The sequence below is a fragment of the Neopsephotus bourkii genome, unplaced genomic scaffold (assembly GCF_033783945.1).
Source record: "Neopsephotus bourkii isolate Nb327-2 ecotype Australia unplaced genomic scaffold, CSIRO-AGI_Nbou_v1 NB_1780, whole genome shotgun sequence".
NCBI lineage: Eukaryota > Metazoa > Chordata > Aves > Psittaciformes > Psittacidae > Neopsephotus > Neopsephotus bourkii.
This window is the reverse complement of record NW_026902254.1, coordinates 4,404,411-4,426,886: the sequence shown is the minus strand read 5'-3', so window position 1 is coordinate 4,426,886 and position 22,476 is coordinate 4,404,411. Positions and strand designations below refer to the sequence as shown.

The window sequence follows — 22,476 nt, the reverse complement described above, 5'->3', positions numbered from 1 at the left end:
AATTTTCAGGCACGTATCAGTGGTTCTGTTAAGGATGTGTTTTCCTTCTTACTTTTGTTTCCTTGCTTTTACACTTGGCAGATGTAGATGGCATATTTTTATTTGAGGAGATATTTAAATGAATCTAGGCTAATAATTTGGCAAAGGGTTTAGAGATTTAAAAATGTATTAGCAGATACTTAACTAAAAGCTTCTTAGTTTGATAGGTTTTCTCTGAAAAGCTTGAATTTTTCTTCAAATTTATGAGATATTATTTAAACAATGTTCAGTGGTTTATAAACATAACTGAACTATCTCTTCAAGAAATAGTTAAAAATATATGTGGTTAGCACTACAGGAAACCCTATTGCTACACTTCAGGACAAAGCCAGCTTTCCTACCTCTCTCTTAGCTGAGGTAGTTATTCTGTAAATTGTGTGCTAGAGAGCCCTTTCCTTGAAGGCAGATGGTGCTGACTGCTGCCAAAGACAATAACCCGGGACATGGGCTTGGATCCAGTTTGGCAATTCCTACATCTTAATGATAAAAGCATTCTGTGTAATGTCAGATGACTGCCAAGGCAAGTCAGATTTGTATATTAAAGGGAAGCATACAGGGAAGTTACTTCCTTACTCTAAATGAATCCATCATAAGTCATATTTGTTACTATAAGCTGAGCAAAATTAATATAAATGTTAAAAAAGAATCCTGAATGCTGAAAAATGAGAGACTATGGAATAGGATTATCAAGGCCAACTAATATTCAATCTTTCAGTTACAAATAAAACTTCTGCCCAATATTTTTAATGCAGAAATTGTATTTCGTATTTCTGAGAGTGAATTGCAGCTGCCAGCTTCTGAATTTCAAAACTTCCTATTTTTAAAGCATCCTTTTTTTATTTTTTTGAGCTATGAAGAATTATGTTCAAACATTTCTCCATGGCTGTTCAGCTCAGCTGCACGTTTTCCTTTGTATTACTACCAGTGATGTTAGCCCAGTTACTTGGCTAGGAGAGATCCCACTAGAAATTGTATCTGGCACCTTTTGGCTTCATTCGATTCATGTGAGCGCAGGTCCATTCATAGCATCCTGAGTTTTTCCAGGAAAAATATATTGGATATTGGTAAGACTGTAAGTAAGTGATGCTAATGCTTATTTGTTTGCACAGGGCACACGGCAGTGAGCTACCACAAACCAAAGATGACCAAAAACAAGACCCTCAGCATCAAGAATGGTTTACTAAATATTTTTCCTTTTAAAGCATACTCCTCAGAATTACTAGAAAAGCTGTTCCTGTTTTCTTTCATGGAATGATGATCCAATACATGGTTTAGGAAAAACAGAAAAGTAATTTCCAAATAAATAATTAGGAACAACTGCACTCTTACAGCTAATTGCTATGGAGGTATAGGCATGGATTTCAGAAAAGTGTGGTTTTGTAACAACCATTGTGAAAAAAGAAGCAATAGGGAAATTGTGGATACTGTTACATGGATAGACTTTTTAACCAGGAGACTATACCACTCCACTGCTAGATTCAGTATGCAGTTTGGTCGCTGATACATCCTGTCAATATCACTCCAGCTGAAAAAAGATCTTACTTCTCTAAGGGATTTCTGTAGATTTATACGTTTGCTTCATCAGCTGTTTAAAATAATTTCTGTATATAATAATGTTATTTTCCAAGTTTTTAATAGGTTTTTGTTACTCTTATTTTAAGCTGTACAGCATGGGATATGCCTCCAAGAATAGCATGTTTATAGCAGGCTATAATATATTATTATAAAAATACTTTCAAGTTTGTTTAATACACTCTTTTGTATAGTCAGCATTGCAAAATAATGTTCCTGTTGCACTTCAATACTTGTATCAGCCTGACAAATTAGGATAATATGTAAGTATGAACATTAAAACTTGTTTGTACATCATCAATTTCTGCTTTGCAAGAGTGCTATGTTATGCTGAAACGTGAGACAGAAACACTCGAGTTCCAGATTTATGGGCACTGTATACTTGTACATTTTACCTCAGTACTGTTCTTATGTCCATGTAAATGAAGAGCAGGTGAATGAGTACATTTATCAGGTCATCCAGCTAACTCATTACCAGGATGGAAGAAGAAATGAAGATATGAAACCTCATGAAGTTTAACCATGCCAAGTGCAAGGTCCTACACCTGGGTCGGAGCAATCCCAGACACAGCTACAGGCTGGGCAGAGAAGAGATTCGGAGCAGCCCTGTGGAGAAGGACTTGGGGGTGCTGGTCGATGAGAAAATGAACATGAGCCGGCTTCAGTGTGCGCTCGCAGCCCGGAAAGCCAACCGTATCCTGGGCTGCATCAAAAGGAGCGTGACCAGCAGATCAAAGGAGCTGATCCTGCCCCTTGACTCTGCTCTTGTGAGACCTCACTTGGAGTATTGTGTGCAGTTCTGGTGTCTTCAACATAAAAAAGGACATGAATCTGTTGGAACAAGTCCAGAGGAGGGCCACGAGAATGATCAGGGGACTGGAGCACCTCCCATATGAAGATCGGCTGAGAAAGTTGGGGCTGTTCAGCCTGGAGAAGAGAAGGCTGTGTGGAGACCTCATAGCAGCCTTCCAATATCTGAAGGGGGCATATAGGGGTGCTGGGGAGGGACTCTTCATTAGGGACTGTAGTGATAGGACAAGGGATAATGGGTTAAAACTTAAACAGGGGAAGTTTAGGTTGGATATAAGGAAGAAATTATTTCCTGGTAGGGTGGTGAGGCACTGGAATGTGTTGCCCAGGGAGGCTGTGAATGCTCCATCCCTGGCAGTGTTCAAGACCAGGCTGGATGAGGTCTTGGGTGATATGGTTTAGTGGGAGGTGTCCCTGTCCATGGCAGGGGGGTTGGAACTTGAGGATCTTAAGGTCCTTTGCAACCCTAACTATTCTATGATTCTATATAAACCCTCTGGCAGGGGACTGTGCACCCAGCAGCCTAGTGTTTATGACAGGGCTGTTCGTCCTCAACAGCTGTATAATTTGAATCCCCATTTCATTTCAGCCAGCAGGGCCCAGCTATGTAGTGATAAGACAAGGGGAAATGGGTTTAAACTAAAACAGGGGAAGTTTAGATTGGATATAAGGAAGAAGTTCTTTACTGTGAGGGTGGTGAGGCACTGGAATGGGTTGCCCAGGAAGGCTGTGAATGCTCCATCCCTGGCAGTTTTCAAGGCCAGGTTGGACAGAGCCTTGGGTGACATGGTCTAGTGTGAGGTGTCCCTGCCCATGGCAGACGGGTTGGAACTGGATGATCTTAAGGTCCTTTTCAATCCAAATCATTCTATGTGTAACAAATTTCACATGTGCAAAGAGGGACACCTCCAGCCTAACCTTCTTACATCAAACAGCCAGATGTAAGCACTTAGTACAAAACAGCCACTGCACCTCAGTGGTGGTGAAAAGGTGCCAGAAGGGCAGAATGCTTATACAGACCAATGCTTCCATCCTAGTATCTAGGATTTTTTCCAAGATGAACTGCTTGGTTTGGAAGGAAACTTTGGAATCAGACTTTTCAAAAAGACACTTTTTATACGTCATCAAGAAGGGGATAGACAGGTATACGGTAACATGCAGGAGTACCTGGGTGTTTCCGAGGATCAGAAAAGCATAGGGCTAAGTTTTTTGGTTAGAATTTTCATCCACTCTGCCCCAAATACTTCAAATGCAAACTGGAAAGCTCAGTGCACAATTACTAACTTAATTTCCAGCGTTACAATAGTTACCTGTTCCCACCAAAAAAGTGACCTTAGAAAGTGGCTTTTCTGGCTACGTAGAGGAATGAAGCTCGCTGGCTAGTAATAGTGTCAGAACTCTTTTGCTATTTGTATCTCCAAAAATGTGGTTTGGGCTACATTTAGATAATTAAATAGTGCATCACAGTAACTGCCAATTCTGTAGACTGGACAGCACTGATAACCCAACAACCACAATGAGTGACCTTTATTTTGGGGGCATTTTGGACCATCCCTACACCAGCCTGACAAGACAAACACCAGTAACACTGGGCCTGCATTACATACTCCCCCAGGGTGCATTTTGCAGTTCCATTTCATACTGTAAGACCCAAACTTGGTATATCCCAAGACCCCTTCATGAGTTGAGCAAAAGTCCAGCAGAGATGGACAATCCACTTCAAAAGGTACACTCTTAATCTGACCTAGATAAAGACAATCCTAAGGGTGCTTCTACAGTAGTACTTAGAGATAATCACTGCATCACTAAACATTAAAATCTTCCAGCTGAACCAAACAGTAATCTGGTAAAGTCTTTTCAGCACACCAGCAAAGACGCAGTTAGGGGCCACCCTTGCTAGAAGGAACAGGATGCATTCTGGAAAAACATACTTCTGCCAGAAAGCGTCCAGAATAGCAGCTCTGCCTATTTTCCTTTGAAACAGAAAACCAATGCATACGTTTTTTGGGGAAAAAAAAAAGGTAATTTATTTCACTTAACTGTCTTTTTATATTTTTAGTACAAATTCCATTATACAAAAAGCATACAAAGTAAGAACACCACCAGTGCTTTGCACTGTTGAAAATAGATATGTAAGATTATGTTTGCTTCATTGGAGCAGGAATGTTGGCAGATGCTTGTTCTAGGTAAGCTAATGGACCTTGAGGCATTTCTGCAGGCTTTTTGTGCTGTACACTAATATCTTCCAGGACCTGCTGCCAGTGTCGCAGTTTACCCAAATGCTTCTGAATTAATGCTTCTTTCCTCTGCAATTCATTTCTTAATTCTGAAACATCCTAGGAATAAAAAAATGCATGTTAGTAAACAGATGGTCTTCAGAAGAAAAACCACCTCACATAAAGAACATGTAATTTTTTTTGTTTGAGTTTTCAAGCTGATCTTACAGGGATTCTAACAATGAGAAGTGTCTACTGAAACAGAGGGAAAGTGCTGTTCATGCACTAGTTCTGTTCCCCTTGGTCATATGTTTCAGAGATCATTACTCCCAACAAAATTTAACTAACTGGTTTGTTTCTTCCCATGAAACTGTCATCTGTGTTCCAACACCCCACAGTGCAGCAGGCTTCTAGCTTCTCCAGGTTCATGGTGAGAGAGCCATGTTAATGGTCTAGTTCTGCCAACTTAAGATACAGCATCACATTGAGAAACCTAAAATTCAGCTGAACAAGGTGACTCACTGTACTGGTGCACAGCTTACCTGATCTAGCACAACACAGGTAATCAATTTAAACATACCTCTTTAATGACTTGCTCTGGTTTCTGGACTGATAGCTGCAGTCTTTTTTGTAGGAAGAAGCATTCAGTTTGTCTTGCAACATCCAGAAATTTCTGAATGCACTGATCAACACCTAAAATAAAGGAACAAAATAAAGCAGATTCCAAAAAAACAACTATTAAACTCACTTTTCATCGTATTTTCTAGAAAGAAAATCTGAAGATTTACTAAAATGACATATTTCTAAACCCAGGATGTGCATTAAATCTCTGTATGAAACACTGCTTTGCAAGCACTCAGAACTTCTCTCAAAAAAGACAGCAACTTTTTCCAAGTTTTAGTACATTTTTGACAATGACAAAGAGTGATAAAATAATCTGTGAAACTTGGCTGAATAAAGAAACCATTTCAGGCTCAATGAAAGGGTCTCCAATATGGCCCAGCTTGAAGCCATTTCTACTTGTTCTGTGCCTTGTTACTTGAGACCAACATCCACCTCACTCCTTTTAGGTAGTTGTGTAGAAAGAGAAAAGGTCCCCCCTGCGGCTCCTTGTCTCCAGAAAACCCCCCGGTCCTTCAGCCACTCCTCATCACACTTGTGCTCCAGATCCTTCACCAGCTTTGTTGCCCTTCCCTGGCCCTGCCCCAGCACCTCAGTGTCTGTCTTGTCATGAGGGGCCCAGAACTGAACACAGGATTCCAGGTGTGAGCAACCCAAAATTATGTCAGTCACCGTTCAAGAACCAAAAAGTAACAACTGAGTTTTTAAACCTCTTTCGGCCTCAAACGACAAGGCACACACACTCGCGGCAAAGCCCAAATGCACCTGCAAAGCTTCATAAGAAGCTTTAGGAGGAGCCAGCCCCAGCCTTGCCCCTAGGTATTCTAACCCTGCACAACAAAACCGTGGCGTATCCAGGGCTCCCGAGCAGCCAAGCGCAGCACCTCGGCACCGCCCGAAAGCCTCCGAGGGCTAAGGCCGGCCCGGCCGCTGGACACCCACAGCCCCGGGGCCTCACCGGTGCGGATCTCCTCCTGGTCCGTGCCGTTCACGTAGTCCTGGCTCACCAGCGAGGCGAAGCAGGCCTGAGAACGGCGGAAACGCGGATGTAAGTAGGAGAGTAGCGCCCACCCGCGACCAACCCCAGCCCGGCCCGGCCCGGCCCACACACCTCGAAGGACGCTTCCAGCTCGTCCACCAGCGTGTTGTTGGGATTGCGCGGCCCCGTGGGAGGCGGGATGAGGCCTGCCGGGCCGGGCCCGCCAGGAGGTCCCGGCGGTGGCGGCGGCCCCGGAGGCTGGTTACTGAACATGCCGCTCAGCGATCCAGCCATGGCTCGGCTCAGCGCAGCCGCGCCTGCGCAGAGGGGCGGCAGCCACGGGCGGGTCCCGTCCCGCCCCGCCCCGCCCCGCCCCGCTTCAGCGCCGAGAGCCGGTACCTCAGCGCGGAGCGCGTTACACGGCAAGAAGCAGCAGGGAAAGCACAGCCGTGCTTCGCAGCTGGACACTGCTTCCCCAGCCTCTGCCAGACCCCGGCCCGGTCAGCACCTATTGCACACCAGCGTTTCAGAACAAATACCACGAAATTCTCAAGAACACATCACCTCATGCAGTAATTGCTAAGTGTTCGATGTTTGAACTGATTCTGGGAATACCATTCCTGCTTGGAGACTCCCAGGCTCACACCAATAGAAGGAAAGCAGCAGAATGACAGAAATCATGCAAACACTAACCTGCACTCATTAGCTTTTGTAAAACAGTTACAATATATGCTTGTGTTGGCACTTGCTTGAGACTCATCACACACTTTAGCCCTGAAGCCAGGCCATCATTTCTATCCCAACACACACCAACAGCAGTTTTAGTTTTAGTACGTTAAAATGCTAGAACAACGTCTTTAAAAACCCCTTTGCAGAGTAACCATCCACAGTGCCTGTGTTTCACACAGCTATGATCACCATCATTAATCCTCTCAATCAAAACACACACCCAAGTAAAAGATTTATTGGTTTGCAGTAAGTATGCTTATGTCACATATAAAAAAGGGCAGATGCTTTCCATCATTGTTTTGATACTAAATATCTCAATAGTTTAAACTATAGTTTAAGCTGCATAATAGGAGATGACAAATCTCAAAGGTGAGATACTCTTACTCAAGCAATGGTTTATAAAATGCATTTGTAGTTTGTTGCCGTAGTGAAAATATTCTTGGGCTATTCCTTTCTGAAAAATACTTTTCCAGATATTTTTCTTAAGGCAGAGTGGATGATTTAGAAGAGGTATTTTATGTGGTATTGTGACTATCTTGGCTCAGTCGAGCTGCAAACTCCACCAGTGTTCTTGTGGGCCGCCCTGCCATGCCTTTTCTAAGGTAGGGCACCTCATCTTTATTTGACATCACACCAGCTATGTCTAGATGAGCCCAGTGGGAGGCAGTCACGAATTCCTTCAGGAATGCAGCAGCTGTGCACGCTCCTCCAGCTCTGTGGGAAGCAACAAAACCGTGCTGTTTCTAAAGCAACACCAACAGCAGGAACATGAAAGGACTTCACTGAAGGGAAGGGGCACATAAGGATGCTGATACAACAACTCACCTGCTGTACTTGCCAATGTTACTCAGGTCTGCAAGAGGAGAGTCTGTTACTTGTTTTGTGTAGTGCTCAAAAAGAGGCATTCTCCAAACTCTGTCTCCTGTCACGACGCTGGCCTGAAACAGAAACAGTGACAGCTTAGGCAAATTTTTCTTTTATTTTTTCGAACTGCATTGATAAGCCCCAGTATCACGTGTCCTTATTTTTGTTTAGCTTTGGTTAGTCTAAAAAAATCTTTAGCCCAATATAGTACTAGGTTTTTGGGAAAATATTGCAAAATGAAACAGTGTATTTCAAAAGTAGCAAATCCTACTTTTTTGGGGGACTTCAGTGTTAGTCAAAAGCCAAAATCTAAAGACTGGGGTTTCAGTCGGTTTTTTTTTCCCTCCCCCCCCCCCCCCCCAATCTGCTCTTCAGAGGCTTCCTTTAGCCATCACATTTCTGTCACTCATGAGGCCCCGCTGAATTTTGGTCTCAGTGTTGTTAAGCAAGATCAGTTCTCTTTTTAACATGAATGAATCAGAAAATGGTTTGGGCTCGAAAGGTCCTTAAGATACTTAGTTCCAGCCCCCCTGCCCCAGCCTTGAACACCGCCAGGGATGGAGCATTTACCACTTCTGTCAATTCCTTTCAGTAAGCCACAGCTTATGCATATGCAGTAAGTTGTCATAACATGCAAATCCTCAAGATGATGTGCATGCTGCTTGCTGTATGATATGAAACCTCAAAAAAGATCTAGTAATTCATAGTAAAAATTATTAATTATTTTCAATTTTGGTACAGTACTAACACCATTCCTACCAGATTTCAAAATGTAGTAATATCCCTTTTAGAGTCACATAAAATAAGACTTTCAGTAATGCACTAACTTTTCAGTAACAGCTATTACTGAATTACTACTATGATTTAACAGCTCAGCTGACCTACCTCATAAAGGTGATTCCAAAGCCAAGATGAGTTTGTGAACACTCCAGTTGCAGCAGACCCTAGTGCAACGTCCATGGCACCTACAGAAACACACCTTTGTGGTTATACAACAAAGGCAGAAAGTGGACCTGAGATATTCCTCTGCATCCTGACTCCTCACAGAACTTTCCACTTTTAATTCTGAACTCTGCAAGAACTAAAGATTCTAGTACACCTGCATTTCTAGAAGTTTAAGTGTTATCCTATTAGATTATACAAATGTATTAACAAGAATTCATAAAACTTACATTTTGTATCTCATTAAACTACAATTTTTGGGTTTCAGCTAGATGTTTTTAGCAATATTCCAATAGAATGCATTCAGCAATAGAAGTGTCCCCCCCAAAAAAATCCCAATTTTATTGCTTATTGTGAAAATGCAAGGGAGTGAACATTTTGCAATTTAGAGACCTAAAATTTCCAAGCTGATACTTTCTCTTTTGTGAATTTCACTTGCAGAGATACTAACCCATGCCTACACCAGAGGGATTACTTACATATTTATTTGATGCCACAGAACTGTTTCTGTAGTGCAAACACTCAATTCTCAGTGAGATTAAATAAAAAAAAGAAGAAAAAATGTAGTTTAACAACATGGTATGTCAGAGAAATTTCTACAGGAGCTCTTCTACCCTGTGCTTGGTGCCCAAGGATTCCAAACACAGAATAATCTACAGTGGGAGTAAACTTCTATCATGCCCTTTATATGACAATACTTTTATATAAGCAAATGATCTTAAAATCATCTTCCCTTCTGTCTAATCAAATTTTCCACAGAATTTGAACTGATAAAGTGGATGGAACATCACTTAAAGCACTAGGAGAGAATATATAGAAAGATAATGATTTTGCTTAGTATATTCATTAAGCAACACAGTAGACTCCTGTTTGAACTACTCTTCCATAATTGCTCCATTTCAGCTACAGTTGCTCATGGGTAGTTCATGAGATGCGTATACAATGCTGATTTTAAATTTGAATTATAACCTCATTCATATACAGCTGTAGAGATGAAACAAAAAACATGTTATTATGCCTGAAAGTGTGCAAATGGCACATAAAATAAGAGATACTTCAGTCAAACAAATTCTTGGGAGCATGATAATAACACTCCTATTTTATTATCTAGAATCATGGAGACCTGAGCTAGCTCACATGATGGAAAAGCTGGTGCAGGCTAGCTCAGAGCTCAAGCACTCAGGAAGCCCTTCACAAAGAAGCTATTTTGACTCCATTATGGCCAGTGCCATATGGATACCACGCCAGTATCTCTGCATCATGTGGTCCCAGAAGCTGGGAAGGCTTAACTCAGAAATGGAAGAAGCGCTGGGAAACATTGTGCAGAAACATCCAAGTCTGCATAGGTTTTCCTGCTTAATTCCAGCTCAGCTGGGCCAGCCCAAGTCCATCTGTGTTGCTACATGCCAATACCCTCCCCAGTTCTAGAGACACTGTACAACTTGTTAGAGCACAAGCCGTGCTAGTTGTTCTAAAACACGTAAAATCATCTCAGTTGCTTTTGAATTTAGGTTGACTTTATCTACACACTGTAACTAATCCACAGACCAATTAATAACAGTAACAAAGAACTGACTTACAAAATGAGCAGGGGAGGAAGACTGCTTACCTGTTAGTGTTGCAGCATTCACAATAGCCCTTGCATTAAAACTGTGGGCATAACAGAGAGCATCAGCTAGCAGCAGTCTTCCTTCTGCATCTGTGTTATCTACCTTCAGGTGCAAAAATAGTAAAAACAGATTAACTATTGAAAACATCCCTTTCATTGACTTCTTTCTTACATGGTATCTTAAATAGCTGTCAGATTATAAATGCACTGTCACAGAATGGCAGGGCAGCCAAAATTTACTCAAAAAACGAAAATAAAAAGGGAAAAGATAGTATCAATATAAAGTTATGTTATAAAATAGAAGTGTATCTGTAGCTGAGGCCAGGTGATCTTTCAGCACTACAGCCTCCTTTGCACAGGTCTTTGTACCCAAGAAGAGCCTAGAAATGTGCCCCAGTGGAGCCCAGAAGCTGCTTCAGAGCACACACAGAGATCTGGCCCATGAAAATCACAGCTGAGGAGGATCGTCTACCATGGAGCAGCACAGGTGAATGCCTGGAAACAGCTCCTTGTTATCCTGCTTTCCTGCTTGAAACTTTTCCCCTCTCAAAAATAAAAATCAATAGCCCCTTTGTTCCTTTCCCCTTTCCGGGAAGACTGATGCCGAATTCTTCAAGATTAATTGCATGGTGTGCTCTGAGCTACTAGCACTTTCCTGCAAATTTCTTGTTGGTGGGTGAATATGTGCCCAGTTTCTTCCTTCAGATCAGGGGGCAACTAAACTCAGTTTTGGGAAAAGAAACTCAGGAAACTGGAAGGTTCAACAAGTCGAAGATGCAGATTCACAGAAATTCGGACAAACAGAAATACTGATTAAGCCACCTACTCCTGCACAAAATCAGTTATCCATTGCACAGTGACTTGCAGTACCATTTAATCTATTAAATGAGTATGGAACATCTTGTATTAAATATGAAATATGCATTCTGGGGTAGTGATTTGGCAACCAACAGCTCATATGACTCAGAGTTCTGATTGTCCCAAGGAGCTTGGCACTATAAAAGCCTTGGTGACGTGACCAGGGAACTAATACTTTAATGTCTTACTGCAAATAGGAGGGAAGTGTGCTGAAGGGTCACTGGAAGCAAATAATGTTCTTCACATGGACAGACAACCTGTATTTATGAGCACTATAACAACCTCTTGTGCTAAAACAAGATTTTCTAGCATGTGCAGTAAATGACCGCACTTTTCAGCTTTTCCTAGCAACTTATAAAATTTGTCTCATCTCTTCAATCTATATTTAGATTTGAAAGAATCCTGTGACAACAATTTCTAATTGGTAACATGCTGCTTACATTTTTAAGAACAGTATATATGTGCTGCTTATCTTCCTAAAGGGTCTTTTCAAATATGTCCTCTGACTGCAGTCATAACTTGGTTAAACCAATTCTCTAGAAGTATTTAAACCTCAAGTTTCACATACATACCTGTATTGTTTTTCCATTCTTGGCTCTAACTACATCCCCAGGCTTGTTTGCTTTGCCACTGGGCATATTTTCACAGAGGGGTGCCAAACCTCAGAGAGAAAAAGAAAAGTGAATTACTAGTTTCTTTCTCAGAAAAGACACAGAAAAAACACTTAGGACCCCCCCCCCAACACCTCCTTAAGGAAACAGTACTATTCTCATCTTGAATTCATGCTCAAAAATCCAAATTTTCTGGGTTACTAAAAGACACATGGTCCAGTTTTCAATCAGGGAATTCCTCTACATGCTGCACCACCACATTCTCCCACCTACACTGTTTTGCCACAAGGATTTACTTCTACTTTATGCCTGGACTAGTGAGATCAGAGGAGCAACATATATTATCTTGCATTTTCCATATATGTATCATTAGTCACATGTAAAGAGATTTCTTCCTGAAATTAAAAACTTCTTCGACTAATACTGAGCCATTCAAGCTCTGCTCATTGTAATTACACATTGTATAATGTCAAGGGGGGGTCCAAGGTCCCACCATAGGACTACAGCCATAAGAAAAGCAAACAGAGATGAGCAAAAGAGAGGGTCAGCCTCAAAGTCCCAGTTATGAATGGGATGAAAGGCACTCCACCATTCTCACGGCGAATCTGCTCATGGCCCAAGGAATAAGCGAACTGCAGGCCACCACTTTTCAGTGGAATTATGTACGCAGACTTTTGCTCCACTGATTCTGCCATTCCCAATGCATTCTTTAGGTGAGGAATGGCGTGAGGGTGGGTTTTGCTGCCCTCTACTGGCTGAAGAATAAAAGTGACTAAATTACTAGTGCCCTGTAAGTCAAGGTTGTCAAACATAAAACTTATCCTAGAACGGGTTATGTGTCGTCCCCAGCTTGTTTTACCACGGTTCCTGAATCAGCTCATTTAATTTTAGCTGTGCAATATTTCTGCAGGAAAATTAAGCATTGCTCGTCCTTAAAAGTACTGGTTTGGGTTGGCTGGTTTAGATTTCTGCTGAGCTACTTGCCCAATGAAACAAAAAGTGATCTCTGTTCCTGTTCAGCTGTGGTACATGCTGATAGAGGGAGCTCAGCAAACACCTTTTCACTTCTAATTGCCTTTACAGATCTCCACACTCCTTCTTGGAATGAAGGATCAGGACTTATGAAAAACTCATCGAAAGTAAGCTTATTGACAACCATTTATCTCTGAAGATGTAAAAATCATGCTTTTGCAATTTTAATTTGGTGTTGCAGTACCTTGTTCAAGCAAAGCCAGTAACTGTGCAAAGCAAGCAAAAAGAGGAGAGGCTGAACAGGGAATGAGAGCAGTCAGTCTGCAAGAGGCCAGGACATTTCTGTAAGATCATAACCAGTGCTGATACTAGAACATTAGTGTCTAAACAAAATCTTGTAAAATTCAGATTTCTGGCTTCTCTCTCTCTCACACACACATACATACACACACACTTACCAATTATGTTAAGAGGGAGATTTAAAGCTGCTGCTGTCACAATGGCTGAGCAGACAGTCGCTGCCCCTCCCATATCTGCTCTCATAGCATCCATACCCGATGATGGCTTCAGTGAAATACCACCACTGCAACGCACAGCACAAGTACCATCAACATGGAGGAGTTTCATGTTGTGCATACGTTGAGAATATTCTGCCCATCAGTATGTTTCAGCAGCAAGCATCAGGAAATGCTAGACTTGCGTTCTCAACCTGCCACCCCTTAGTAAGCATACTGAAAACAAGGCAGTTAGGGGTTCCTTTCTGATCACTTATCTCCCTGACTTGTTTTCTCGTAGTTAGGACACCAGAAAAATCTGCAGTGGACTAACTCAGTGGTCTTCAGAATAACAAAAGAGCACAAAACCAGAACAAAATAGTACACCTGGCAAAATCAGCATATGGAAGGGGAACAGACTGACAAATTCTTCAGTAGCTACGTGAGATGAAAAGCCATTAAAAGGAACAGCTGCAATGCATGAGCTATTTTCTCTTTCCCTAAGCATGATCTAGGTGTCCTGTGACAGACTGCAACTCTAAACACATACATTCTTCATCCAGAGGTCTGCTCAGGCCAAAAAAAAAAAAAAAAAATAAAAAAATGTAGCACATTCTTCATCTTCTTTCCCCAAAATTTCCATTTTCCCCTTATAATACGAGGGTATATCAATTCCTACTTTGTCCAACCACTCAAGCTTGCCTTATTCCCAGGCAAAGCAGCACAATCTACTATATAAGGCAAGTTCACTGGAATGGCATTGGAAGATGTGATGAGCACCTACCCATACAACATGAATAGCAGGAAGGCATTTTCCCCCTTCAGTCACTAGAATATTTGCACACATACCTGTCAAATGTAACTCCTTTTCCTACAAACACTAGCGGGTGGTCACTTGCATTAGCACCACCTGAATAGTGAATCTCCAGAAAGATGGGAGGCTCAGCCGAGCCCTTAGCAACACTCAGGAATGCTCCCATCTGCTGTGCCGCAATCCAAGACTCTGGTCTGCAACAGAAATACTTATTAATTTTTTATGTAATTTTAATTTTAATAATTAAGTTTAATTTCGTAATTGGACACCTTAACCAAGGTGACTTTGATTGTTTAAAATATCAAAATCCTTGAAGGTTTCTTTCTATTAATTTCGGTTTAGTTATTTGGGAAACTTGTGTAAATCAACCATTATTGTTTTGTGAAACAGAAAAATACTTCCTCAGAGTTGCTGCTTGGCAACTTTGTTTTGCCTTGTCTAAAAACCCAACTAACCAACAAAACAAACAACAGCTCCTCTGCACTTTCTGTGTCAGAAAGCATCAAACTGCCACTTGCCCATGAGGCTGTAGTCTCTGAGGGCATATGAAGTAACAGTACTGCAGCAGGTTACAGTTCAGCTATCTGTCCATAGCTAACCATCTCGATAGCAAAGTTTACTTCCCTTGGTCTTCTGCTTTTCAACAGAACACTTGCACAACCAGTTAACCCATTTCCACCAAAGAGCAGCAACTAGTAATTCAGAAGCAGGAAGTGTTAGCTGTGCAAATTCAGCTGCAAGGGCTTTTACGGCTCTACCTCAACATTTTTAAAAGCTAAAACCCCCTCAAACAACAGTAACAGCAATAAATACAGAATGTTTCATTAACACATCCAAATAAAAAAAAACAACAACCCAGAGAGGGCTGTATAAAATCTGCTGGGACAAAACCAAAAGGTATTAGAAAAAAGGTACCTAGTATTTGCCCTCTAGTCACTGAGTCTTCATTAAGCTCCCCTTTGCAGCACTTGTGTTAACTAAGCAGTAATCAGCTGCATGACCAATTGGCAGTGAACCATTTCACTGTGTCACAGTATCTTGCCTATCCTGCAAACTAGAAGCTCACTAAGTTACTGAGAGTAACTTGCAGTCTGGGTGCCCCTCGTACCTCCTCGCAACACACTTCTGCTTTTGTCATTTGAAGTGGCAATGAGAAAATGGGGGCCCACTACAGACCTGAATAACCTGGAAAGTATCTTACCCTACAGAGGAATCAGTTTTTGGAATTTACCTTATATGGACCTTCACATTGCCGAAACTTTTGAGCTTCTGTTCTATATGTTCAGCAAATTTGATTGGAGTGATGTAATTAGCTGGAGCCTCCATAAGGTACCGAGCGAGGTTCTGACCCTCAGCATAGAGAACACCTTTTTGCCAGGCTTCGCCTTCAGCACTGAACAAAAACATACAATAATCAGGACCGGAAACATTTGCAAAAGTAAAATGTTGTCAGTATCCATCTGTTCTTTCCTATATGAAAATACAGCAACATTAAATCAGGGCAATTAAGAATGTCACAGTAATCTTAGTACAAGGAATTTAGTACGAATTCCAAGGGATGTCTAGTGTAGAACTCATCTCTGGTGCTAGTCTGTACCAAATGCTTCACAGAAAGCCAGAAGAATCCTACAGCAGACAGATGTAAAATTGTCTGTCTAACATACTAGGCCTCTTCAAATCCTTACTAGTCAGAGATTGGCTTAAATCCTTAAGCACAAGGTTTAATACCCATTCCAAAATTTGTAACCACACTAATTGTAACAGTCCTGAATGTTTGTATTTACCACATAAAGCCTCCAAGTCTGTTTTACACTTTACTGAGATATGATTACGTGATATGACTGGAATTTGGATCTCCTTTCACAGTGCACTCAAGGCATCTCCCTAACAAATGGCAGAACAAACATCAAGGAGCTGCCTGTACAGGAAATTGAGATGTCCCTCTAGTTACTGTGCAACACTGCCAGCACAAAACTTCTCATTTTACTGAGACAGAACTGGCTTACTTGGTTAAAAGATACCACAGCACAGAGCATTAAGCTGCATTCCACCTCTCAAAAAAGCAACACAGTGAAGAAGGAATCCAGAATGAATACAGAAACATTGTTGGGATAGGGAGGCATAGAATCAAGAGACCAAATCTCTCAAAGTCGGAAAGGCAATAAGAGGACCTCAAGAGGTAAATCATCAGCAAAAGGAAGATCAGATGTGAAAACTGAGATGACTTAAGTTTTCAATGCCTGCCTCAATTATTAAGGTCTGCTTCCAGATTCCCCAGTTCCTCATGCTTAGTAACAGAGCCTAGGGAAGAAAGGTACTACTCATGGCAGAGGAAGACAGGCTTAGGACTGCTTAAGGAAGCTGGACATTCAGAAGTCCTTGGTATCAGGCAACATGTATCCAAGAGTGCTGAGGGAGCAGGCTGGCATCATTGCAAGGCTGGTCTCTTTCAGTTTGAAATGTCATGGTGACTGAATGTGGTCCCCAGTGATTGGAGAAGGACAAATCCCAATCTTTAAGAATGGCAAGAAGGATATAGGGAACTACAAGGCAGTACATGAAGGACAAGATGGTCACTGGTAACAGGCATAAATATGTTTTGGGTAAATCATGCCTAGCCAACTTGCCTGACTTACGGTGAGAGGGTTGGCACAAAGAACCACAGTGGATGTCTTTTATCTTGGCTTTAACAAGGTTTTCACATAGAATCCTTGCAGACAAATTGAGAAAACGTGAACTGGAGGGATAGAATATAAAATGGGTGAGACACTGGAAGAACTGTTGGGCTCAGAAGACAAGAGACAACAGTTGAATGGTCTAGCTGGCAGTCAGTCATGTGGTGCTCCTCAGGAGCTGATAGTGAGGCTGATACCTTTATCAACAACTTGGACAATGAAAACTACCCTTGGAAATTCATGGACAGCATGGCACTGCAGGGAGCAGCTGCAATGGAGAGGGTAGGGCCACCGTTCACAGGGACCTTGTCAAGCTGGAGGAATGCATCGGGGAAAACACCATGAAATTTAACAAAGACTGGTGTAAAGTCCTGCACCTGGGACAGAACAACTCTGTGCAAGTCAGGCTGGACACTAACTACTACTAAGGCAGAAAGCAACACTGCAGAAAAGAACCTGGGGATCCTGGTGTGCAAGTTGAACAGGAGTAAGCAGTGCATTACTCTGGTGACAAAGGCCAACCATGTACTGTGCTGGATTAGAGCTTAGCCAGCACATTAAGGGCAATAATTATTTACGTCCTTGGCATTTGTGAGGCTGCACCAAGCTATGTCCACTTTTGAGTTCCTGAATACAAAACCAATACTGATAAACTGGAGAAAGGCCAAAGACTAAGAAGGGTAGGGAGCTGGAGCACATGGCACATGAGAAGCTAAGAGAACTGGGGTTGTTTCACCTAGAGAGAAAAATTTAGGAAAGATCTAATTGCAGTCTTTACCCTTAAATAGGGTTTATAGAGAAGATGAAGACAGACACACCTCAGAACTGCACAGCAAGGGGGTAACTGACAAGGGTCTCAAGATTCAACAAGGGAAACTGCAGCAGGGGATAAAGAAAAACAAAATTCACCAAGAGTGTGGTTAAACACTAGAACAGACGGGCCAGTGAGGCTGTGGAATTTCCATCTCAGGAGATACTCAAAACTGGACTAAACAAAGGCATGATGAAGCTTTAAAGTTGTATGCAACTTTCAGGTTATTCCTAATCCAAGCTGCAGCTGGACTAGGTGATCTCCACAGGTCCTTTCCAACCTAAATTATTAGATACAAAAATTACTTCCAGTGTCCTAAGTCATAGGACCACCTATGCTTTCAGGAAATGTTTTCTTACTATAAACTGTCTCCCAAACTATCTGCTGTGTTACAAATGGGAAGAGTTGCATGGAGCTTACCAAGACATGCTTAAATTGAGAGGGTATTTTATTTCACTAACTTCTATTCTCCCTATTCTTCCAGGTTTGTGTTTTTCTCATGCATAAACATGCACAGTTTTATAAATAAATAAAACCAGCTTTCCTTTTGTCATCACCTTCCATGAAGCTGAGGAGTAACTACAGGCTTCTTTTTTTGCTTCAGCTCATTATATTCATGCAATCCAAGGACAGCACCTTCTGCAGCTGCTTGAGCATCTCCACAGGGGTCTACTTCAACACAAGTGATCTCCAGATCTTGGATCTGTCTACAGCCAACTGAAAAACACAGTATGGAACTAGTGGGCTGAGTATTGCACAGAACAGCAAAACAGGTCTCTGTGGTAATCAATGTGACATTTCAAGGGAAAAATAATTTTAACTCAAGACATCCAAGTTGATGGGTAAACCAATTACAAAGATCATTCAGTAAAATGATTAAAAATGCAATGATCATATACTGATAAATTTCAACTAAAATACGACTGGACAGTTTGTAATGATTAAGACAATTCACAAGAAAAAAGAAAGTCCACAGTTGTTCCAATTCCTTTAAGCTCAATCTATAGCAAAGAAAAACTCTATCTTCCTCTAGTCCTGCAAATTATGATTATCTGCAGGTATCAGAAATTTGCTGTTAATTTAGTTTTTTTGCTCTTTTCTTCCAAATGACTTTATACACACTTTAATAAACAAAATAGTATTATGTTCCATAAATTCTACTTTGCACCCAAATAACTTCACAATGTTTGGCAGCTGTTAAGACAAGATGGGCTACCACTGTGGGTATACAGCTGTCATACATGTAACTGACCTCCTGTGACAGATTATAAACTCTGTGGCAAGAACTCTTTTTATTTTTGGTTTGTACACATTTAGATACAGCAGTCATCCTTGATTAATATCCTCTGCCTATAATAGGTAACATACTGAATCATCCTACTGATGTTCTGAAAGACACCAGTTTATAGTACAAATATCTGTTACAAACTGTGTAACAAAAGTAATTATATATGCATACTGAAGAACAGTGTGAGCATAAAGTGAATTGGTGGTGCTCTTGAGCTTCACAACAGCAGTGATTAAACAAGTGCCTTTTCACACTGTTCAGGAAAGTTATTTGATTTCAATAACTGCAGTTACCTGACTGCAGATGAATTTACATGCCCTGTAACTCCTTTCTCACTACGGAAAAAATTTACATGTGTATCAGTGACAAGTTAAGTGTATTTAACAAACCACAGAATAGGTTTGCATTTCAAAACAAAATCATACCTAGAGTCATGCTTCAAAAATGGAACTTGTTGCACCACTGAAATAGTTTTACAGACACAGTGCTTAAGAAAATGTAAGAGCCAACCTGCAACAGCTGCACGAATGTTTTCTTTGCCTTCATTCCAGTTTTCTTGGTCATTTATTCCAGCATTCTTCTTGCCCAAGCCAACTACAACCACACTTGGGAAGTCCTAGATGAAGCCAACACACAAATGGATTCACTTCCCTCATTGGTACAGCCACAGCAGAGCTGTTAAAAAGACCTTACTTGCCAGATCAAACCAAATACTAAACACCTTCAGTACTTTGTTACATACATTTCCTCATTAAGAGTGCCAGGGCTGTGCCACTGTGTTGCACTCATCATTTGCCACAGGCATGCAACCAGTTCTTCCATCCAGTTAATAATCCTGTGTATTGCAGCAGATAGGGCTTTATGTTCAACACACAGCAAACCTGGTATTTCTAAAGGCAAGTCTAAGAGTCCTTTGAAAGCAAATCCAGCTTTCCAGCTAAAACACAGGCCAGAAGTGAGCTGGAGAAGCGTAACCTTTTTTGGTATGCTACTACTCTGCTCAGGGAAATAAAATCACCTCCAAGGCTAGGCCTATCACCTCAGCTCAGGAGCTGAGCTGGCATGATTTGCCAGGTTACAAACCAAAGCTACACAGAGGTACATAGCTCCAGAACTCAGGAAAGCAGTGCAACACAGCAGACTAAATGCTTGCCTTATAAACAGCAGACAGTCTGATGGGACTACCTTGTGTTAGAATTGTCATGTCTGGAAGGTCCTTGCACATTCCAGTACACACTTGCACCGTAAAAGCCTGATCCAGAACTGAAGGCTGCGTGGAGACCTCACAGCAGCCTTCCAGTATCTGAAGGGGGCATATAGGGATGCTGGGGATGGACTCTTCATTAGGGACTGCAGTGATAGGACAAGGGGTAATGGGTTAAAACTTAAACAGGGGAAGTTTAGATTGGATAGAAGGGGGAAATTCTTTCCTGTTAGGGTGGTGAGGCACTGGAATAGGTTGCCCAAGGAGGTTGTGAATGCTCCATCCCTGGCAGTGTTCAAGGCCAGGTTGGATGAGGCCTTGGGTGATATGGTTTAGAGCGAGGTGTCCCTGCCCATGGTAGGGGAGTTGGAACTTGATGATCTTAAGGTCCTTTCCAACCCTAACCATTCTATGATTCATTCAGCTCATTCAGTAAGCAGTTATTCAGAGCACATCACCTTTGGAGCAGATTCGTTTACACCTTCTCAACCTACAGCACAGTGCAGGGAGCACAGGAATATGCAAAAGGCTATGCAAATGTTGAAAGCTCCTGTTCTGCAATGCCCCACAAGAACCACACCTTTTGTTGAGAGGTGTGAGGGGGAAGAACAGCAAAGCATTTATACAAGCACAGCAGTGAATGGCTTAAAGTAAAATGCAAGGGCAAACCTCACACATTACTCAATATACACATAAAAATCCAAAGTTCATACCTGATGCAAACCATGGAATATGCGTGTTTTTCCTTTCTTCAAAGGTGGTCCACATCTAGGACACAAAAAAGATTCTTTCAATAAAGAAGTCCTTTATACAGTTGTTACAATACTACGCTCAGCCCACACCGCGCAGTGCTCCTCAGCAGCTCTGGGACATTTGGCTCGCTGCCGATCCACAGAAAAAGGCAGTTCCTATGAACATTTTGCACATTTCTTTAGTGCTCGTTTTTTCCACAGGAGTTCCCTTCCAAATTGCTTGGCCTGGTAGAAGCAAATACCAGCCTGGGAAGTGCTATGGGTAAAAACACTTAGTAACTATAAAAAAGACTGCTCCTATCAGTGTTTGTAGGTATGTTAATCCATTTCAACAGCTGATTACACACTTACGTGGACACAAGTTCTCTCAGCCTTCCAGACACAAGTCTGTCAAAAGCATCTCCTGCACTGGTGAGCTGGGCAGCACCTCCATCCTTCTCACTTGAATAGATTCCTAGAACAAGACCCTAAGAAAGGATACACAGGGATGTAAACAACATGAAATTTAACGACCCATCTAAAAGGCAGCAAGCACACTGTTTGCATCATAGGTACTGCATATACTCAGCTCAGTTTATATGTTTATCTAACAGGATGCAACTCTTTGGTAAGCCAGGACACCACAACCAGTACTTCCAAGTGTGAAAAAGAAAACAGACATAGTATAACTAAAGATACAATCATTTTGCCTACCACGTAGAGAACAAAACCTGTTCCAACCTGTGATTACAAGTACAAAAGAGCAGCTCCCTCAGCCATAGCTCTCCAGCCAGGTTCACCCAACTGGAACGAACAGCAGCTCCACTCCTGCGCGCCAGCCCCATAGGTCAAGGCGCCCACCCCGACACCTCAGGTTTTCAAGCTAAAGCCCGGGGCTGGACCCGGGAAGTGCTGGGCGACTGGCACGCTCCGCCACGGCTGGGGAACAGAGCAGGAGGAAGGAAGGAAGGGAGGGACAGCTCGCGTCACGGCTGCCCGCTCCCGCCTTGGGTCACCCCGAGCAAGGGGGGGTCCCTGTGCCCCCTCACCTTCCCGCCCGCGCCGCGGCTGCAGCCCCTGCAGGCCAGCGGGAGGTCCCGGCCGAGGCGGCGGGCCGCGCTCCGCACGCCCGGCAGCAGCATGGCAGGCGGCGACATGCCGAGCTGCCGCACACCGCCAGCCCCGGCGCGCCGGTCGCTTCATCAGCCGGCGCCGAGTGGGGCGGGGCCAGCCGAGGGGAGGTCGGGACGGAGCCGGGCTGCGGGTATCGGTCACAGGTCGGTGTCTGCGGGGACACTAGCGGCGTTTCGGGGTTCACGTGTGTGCAGGGCTGTGCACCGCGAGGGATGGGGATCGGTCCCACAGGGGATGTTTGCCCTCTTGCGCTGTGCTCCAGGAGAGCGTGCGCAAAGCGTCGCTTGTAGGCTTGTCACAGACACTAACTGTCCCGGTATGCATATTGAAGGTTAAAATGTCCGTGTACTGTGCTGTTACCAGCTAACGCACCTTCACAGACTGGGTTGGTTTGCTGCCCATCCGGTATCACACCATCTTCCCGGAGTCATGGCGCAGGGTAAAGACTGAGTGGAAGCATCAGCAGAGTCAGAAAAACAGGGAAGTAAATTAGGAATCACTTC

At 42.6% G+C, this 22,476-nt stretch overlaps 3 protein-coding genes across 4 annotated transcripts in view; 1 reads left to right on the top strand and 2 right to left on the bottom strand.

The window, feature by feature from the left end:
* Positions 1–1,910, top strand: part of FAM184B (family with sequence similarity 184 member B) — a 43,349-nt gene extending 41,439 nt beyond the window's left edge. The window contains exon 12 of the mRNA XM_061379735.1: positions 1,149–1,910. Within this exon, the coding sequence (XP_061235719.1) occupies positions 1,149–1,239 (91 nt within the window). The 3' untranslated portion in view covers positions 1,240–1,910. The remainder of the gene's footprint in view (positions 1–1,148) is intronic.
* Positions 1,911–4,464: 2,554 nt separating this feature from the next.
* MED28 (mediator complex subunit 28) lies at positions 4,465–6,570 on the bottom strand. Its single transcript, XM_061379734.1, has 4 exons — positions 6,370–6,570; positions 6,217–6,283; positions 5,218–5,330; positions 4,465–4,757 (listed from the first exon to the last, which is right to left on the bottom strand). The coding sequence occupies exons 1-4, from the start codon at positions 6,529–6,531 to the stop codon at positions 4,560–4,562; spliced, it is 540 nt and encodes a 179-aa protein (XP_061235718.1). The 5' UTR covers positions 6,532–6,570; the 3' UTR covers positions 4,465–4,559.
* Positions 6,571–7,223: 653 nt separating this feature from the next.
* LAP3 (leucine aminopeptidase 3) lies at positions 7,224–22,046 on the bottom strand. Of its 2 annotated transcripts, none has more exons than XM_061379946.1 (13): positions 21,889–22,045; positions 21,212–21,327; positions 20,822–20,876; positions 19,415–19,520; positions 18,174–18,333; positions 15,362–15,523; positions 14,166–14,324; positions 13,281–13,405; positions 11,812–11,900; positions 10,382–10,484; positions 8,716–8,795; positions 7,792–7,904; positions 7,224–7,680 (listed from the first exon to the last, which is right to left on the bottom strand). In XM_061379946.1, the coding sequence occupies exons 1-13, from the start codon at positions 21,994–21,996 to the stop codon at positions 7,482–7,484; spliced, it is 1,575 nt and encodes a 524-aa protein (XP_061235930.1). In that variant the 5' UTR covers positions 21,997–22,045; the 3' UTR covers positions 7,224–7,481. The 2 variants fall into 2 exon arrangements, with proteins under 2 accessions (XP_061235930.1, XP_061235931.1); XM_061379947.1 differs by having other exon boundaries at positions 7,494–7,709; positions 21,889–22,046.
* Positions 22,047–22,476: the final 430 nt, after the last annotated feature.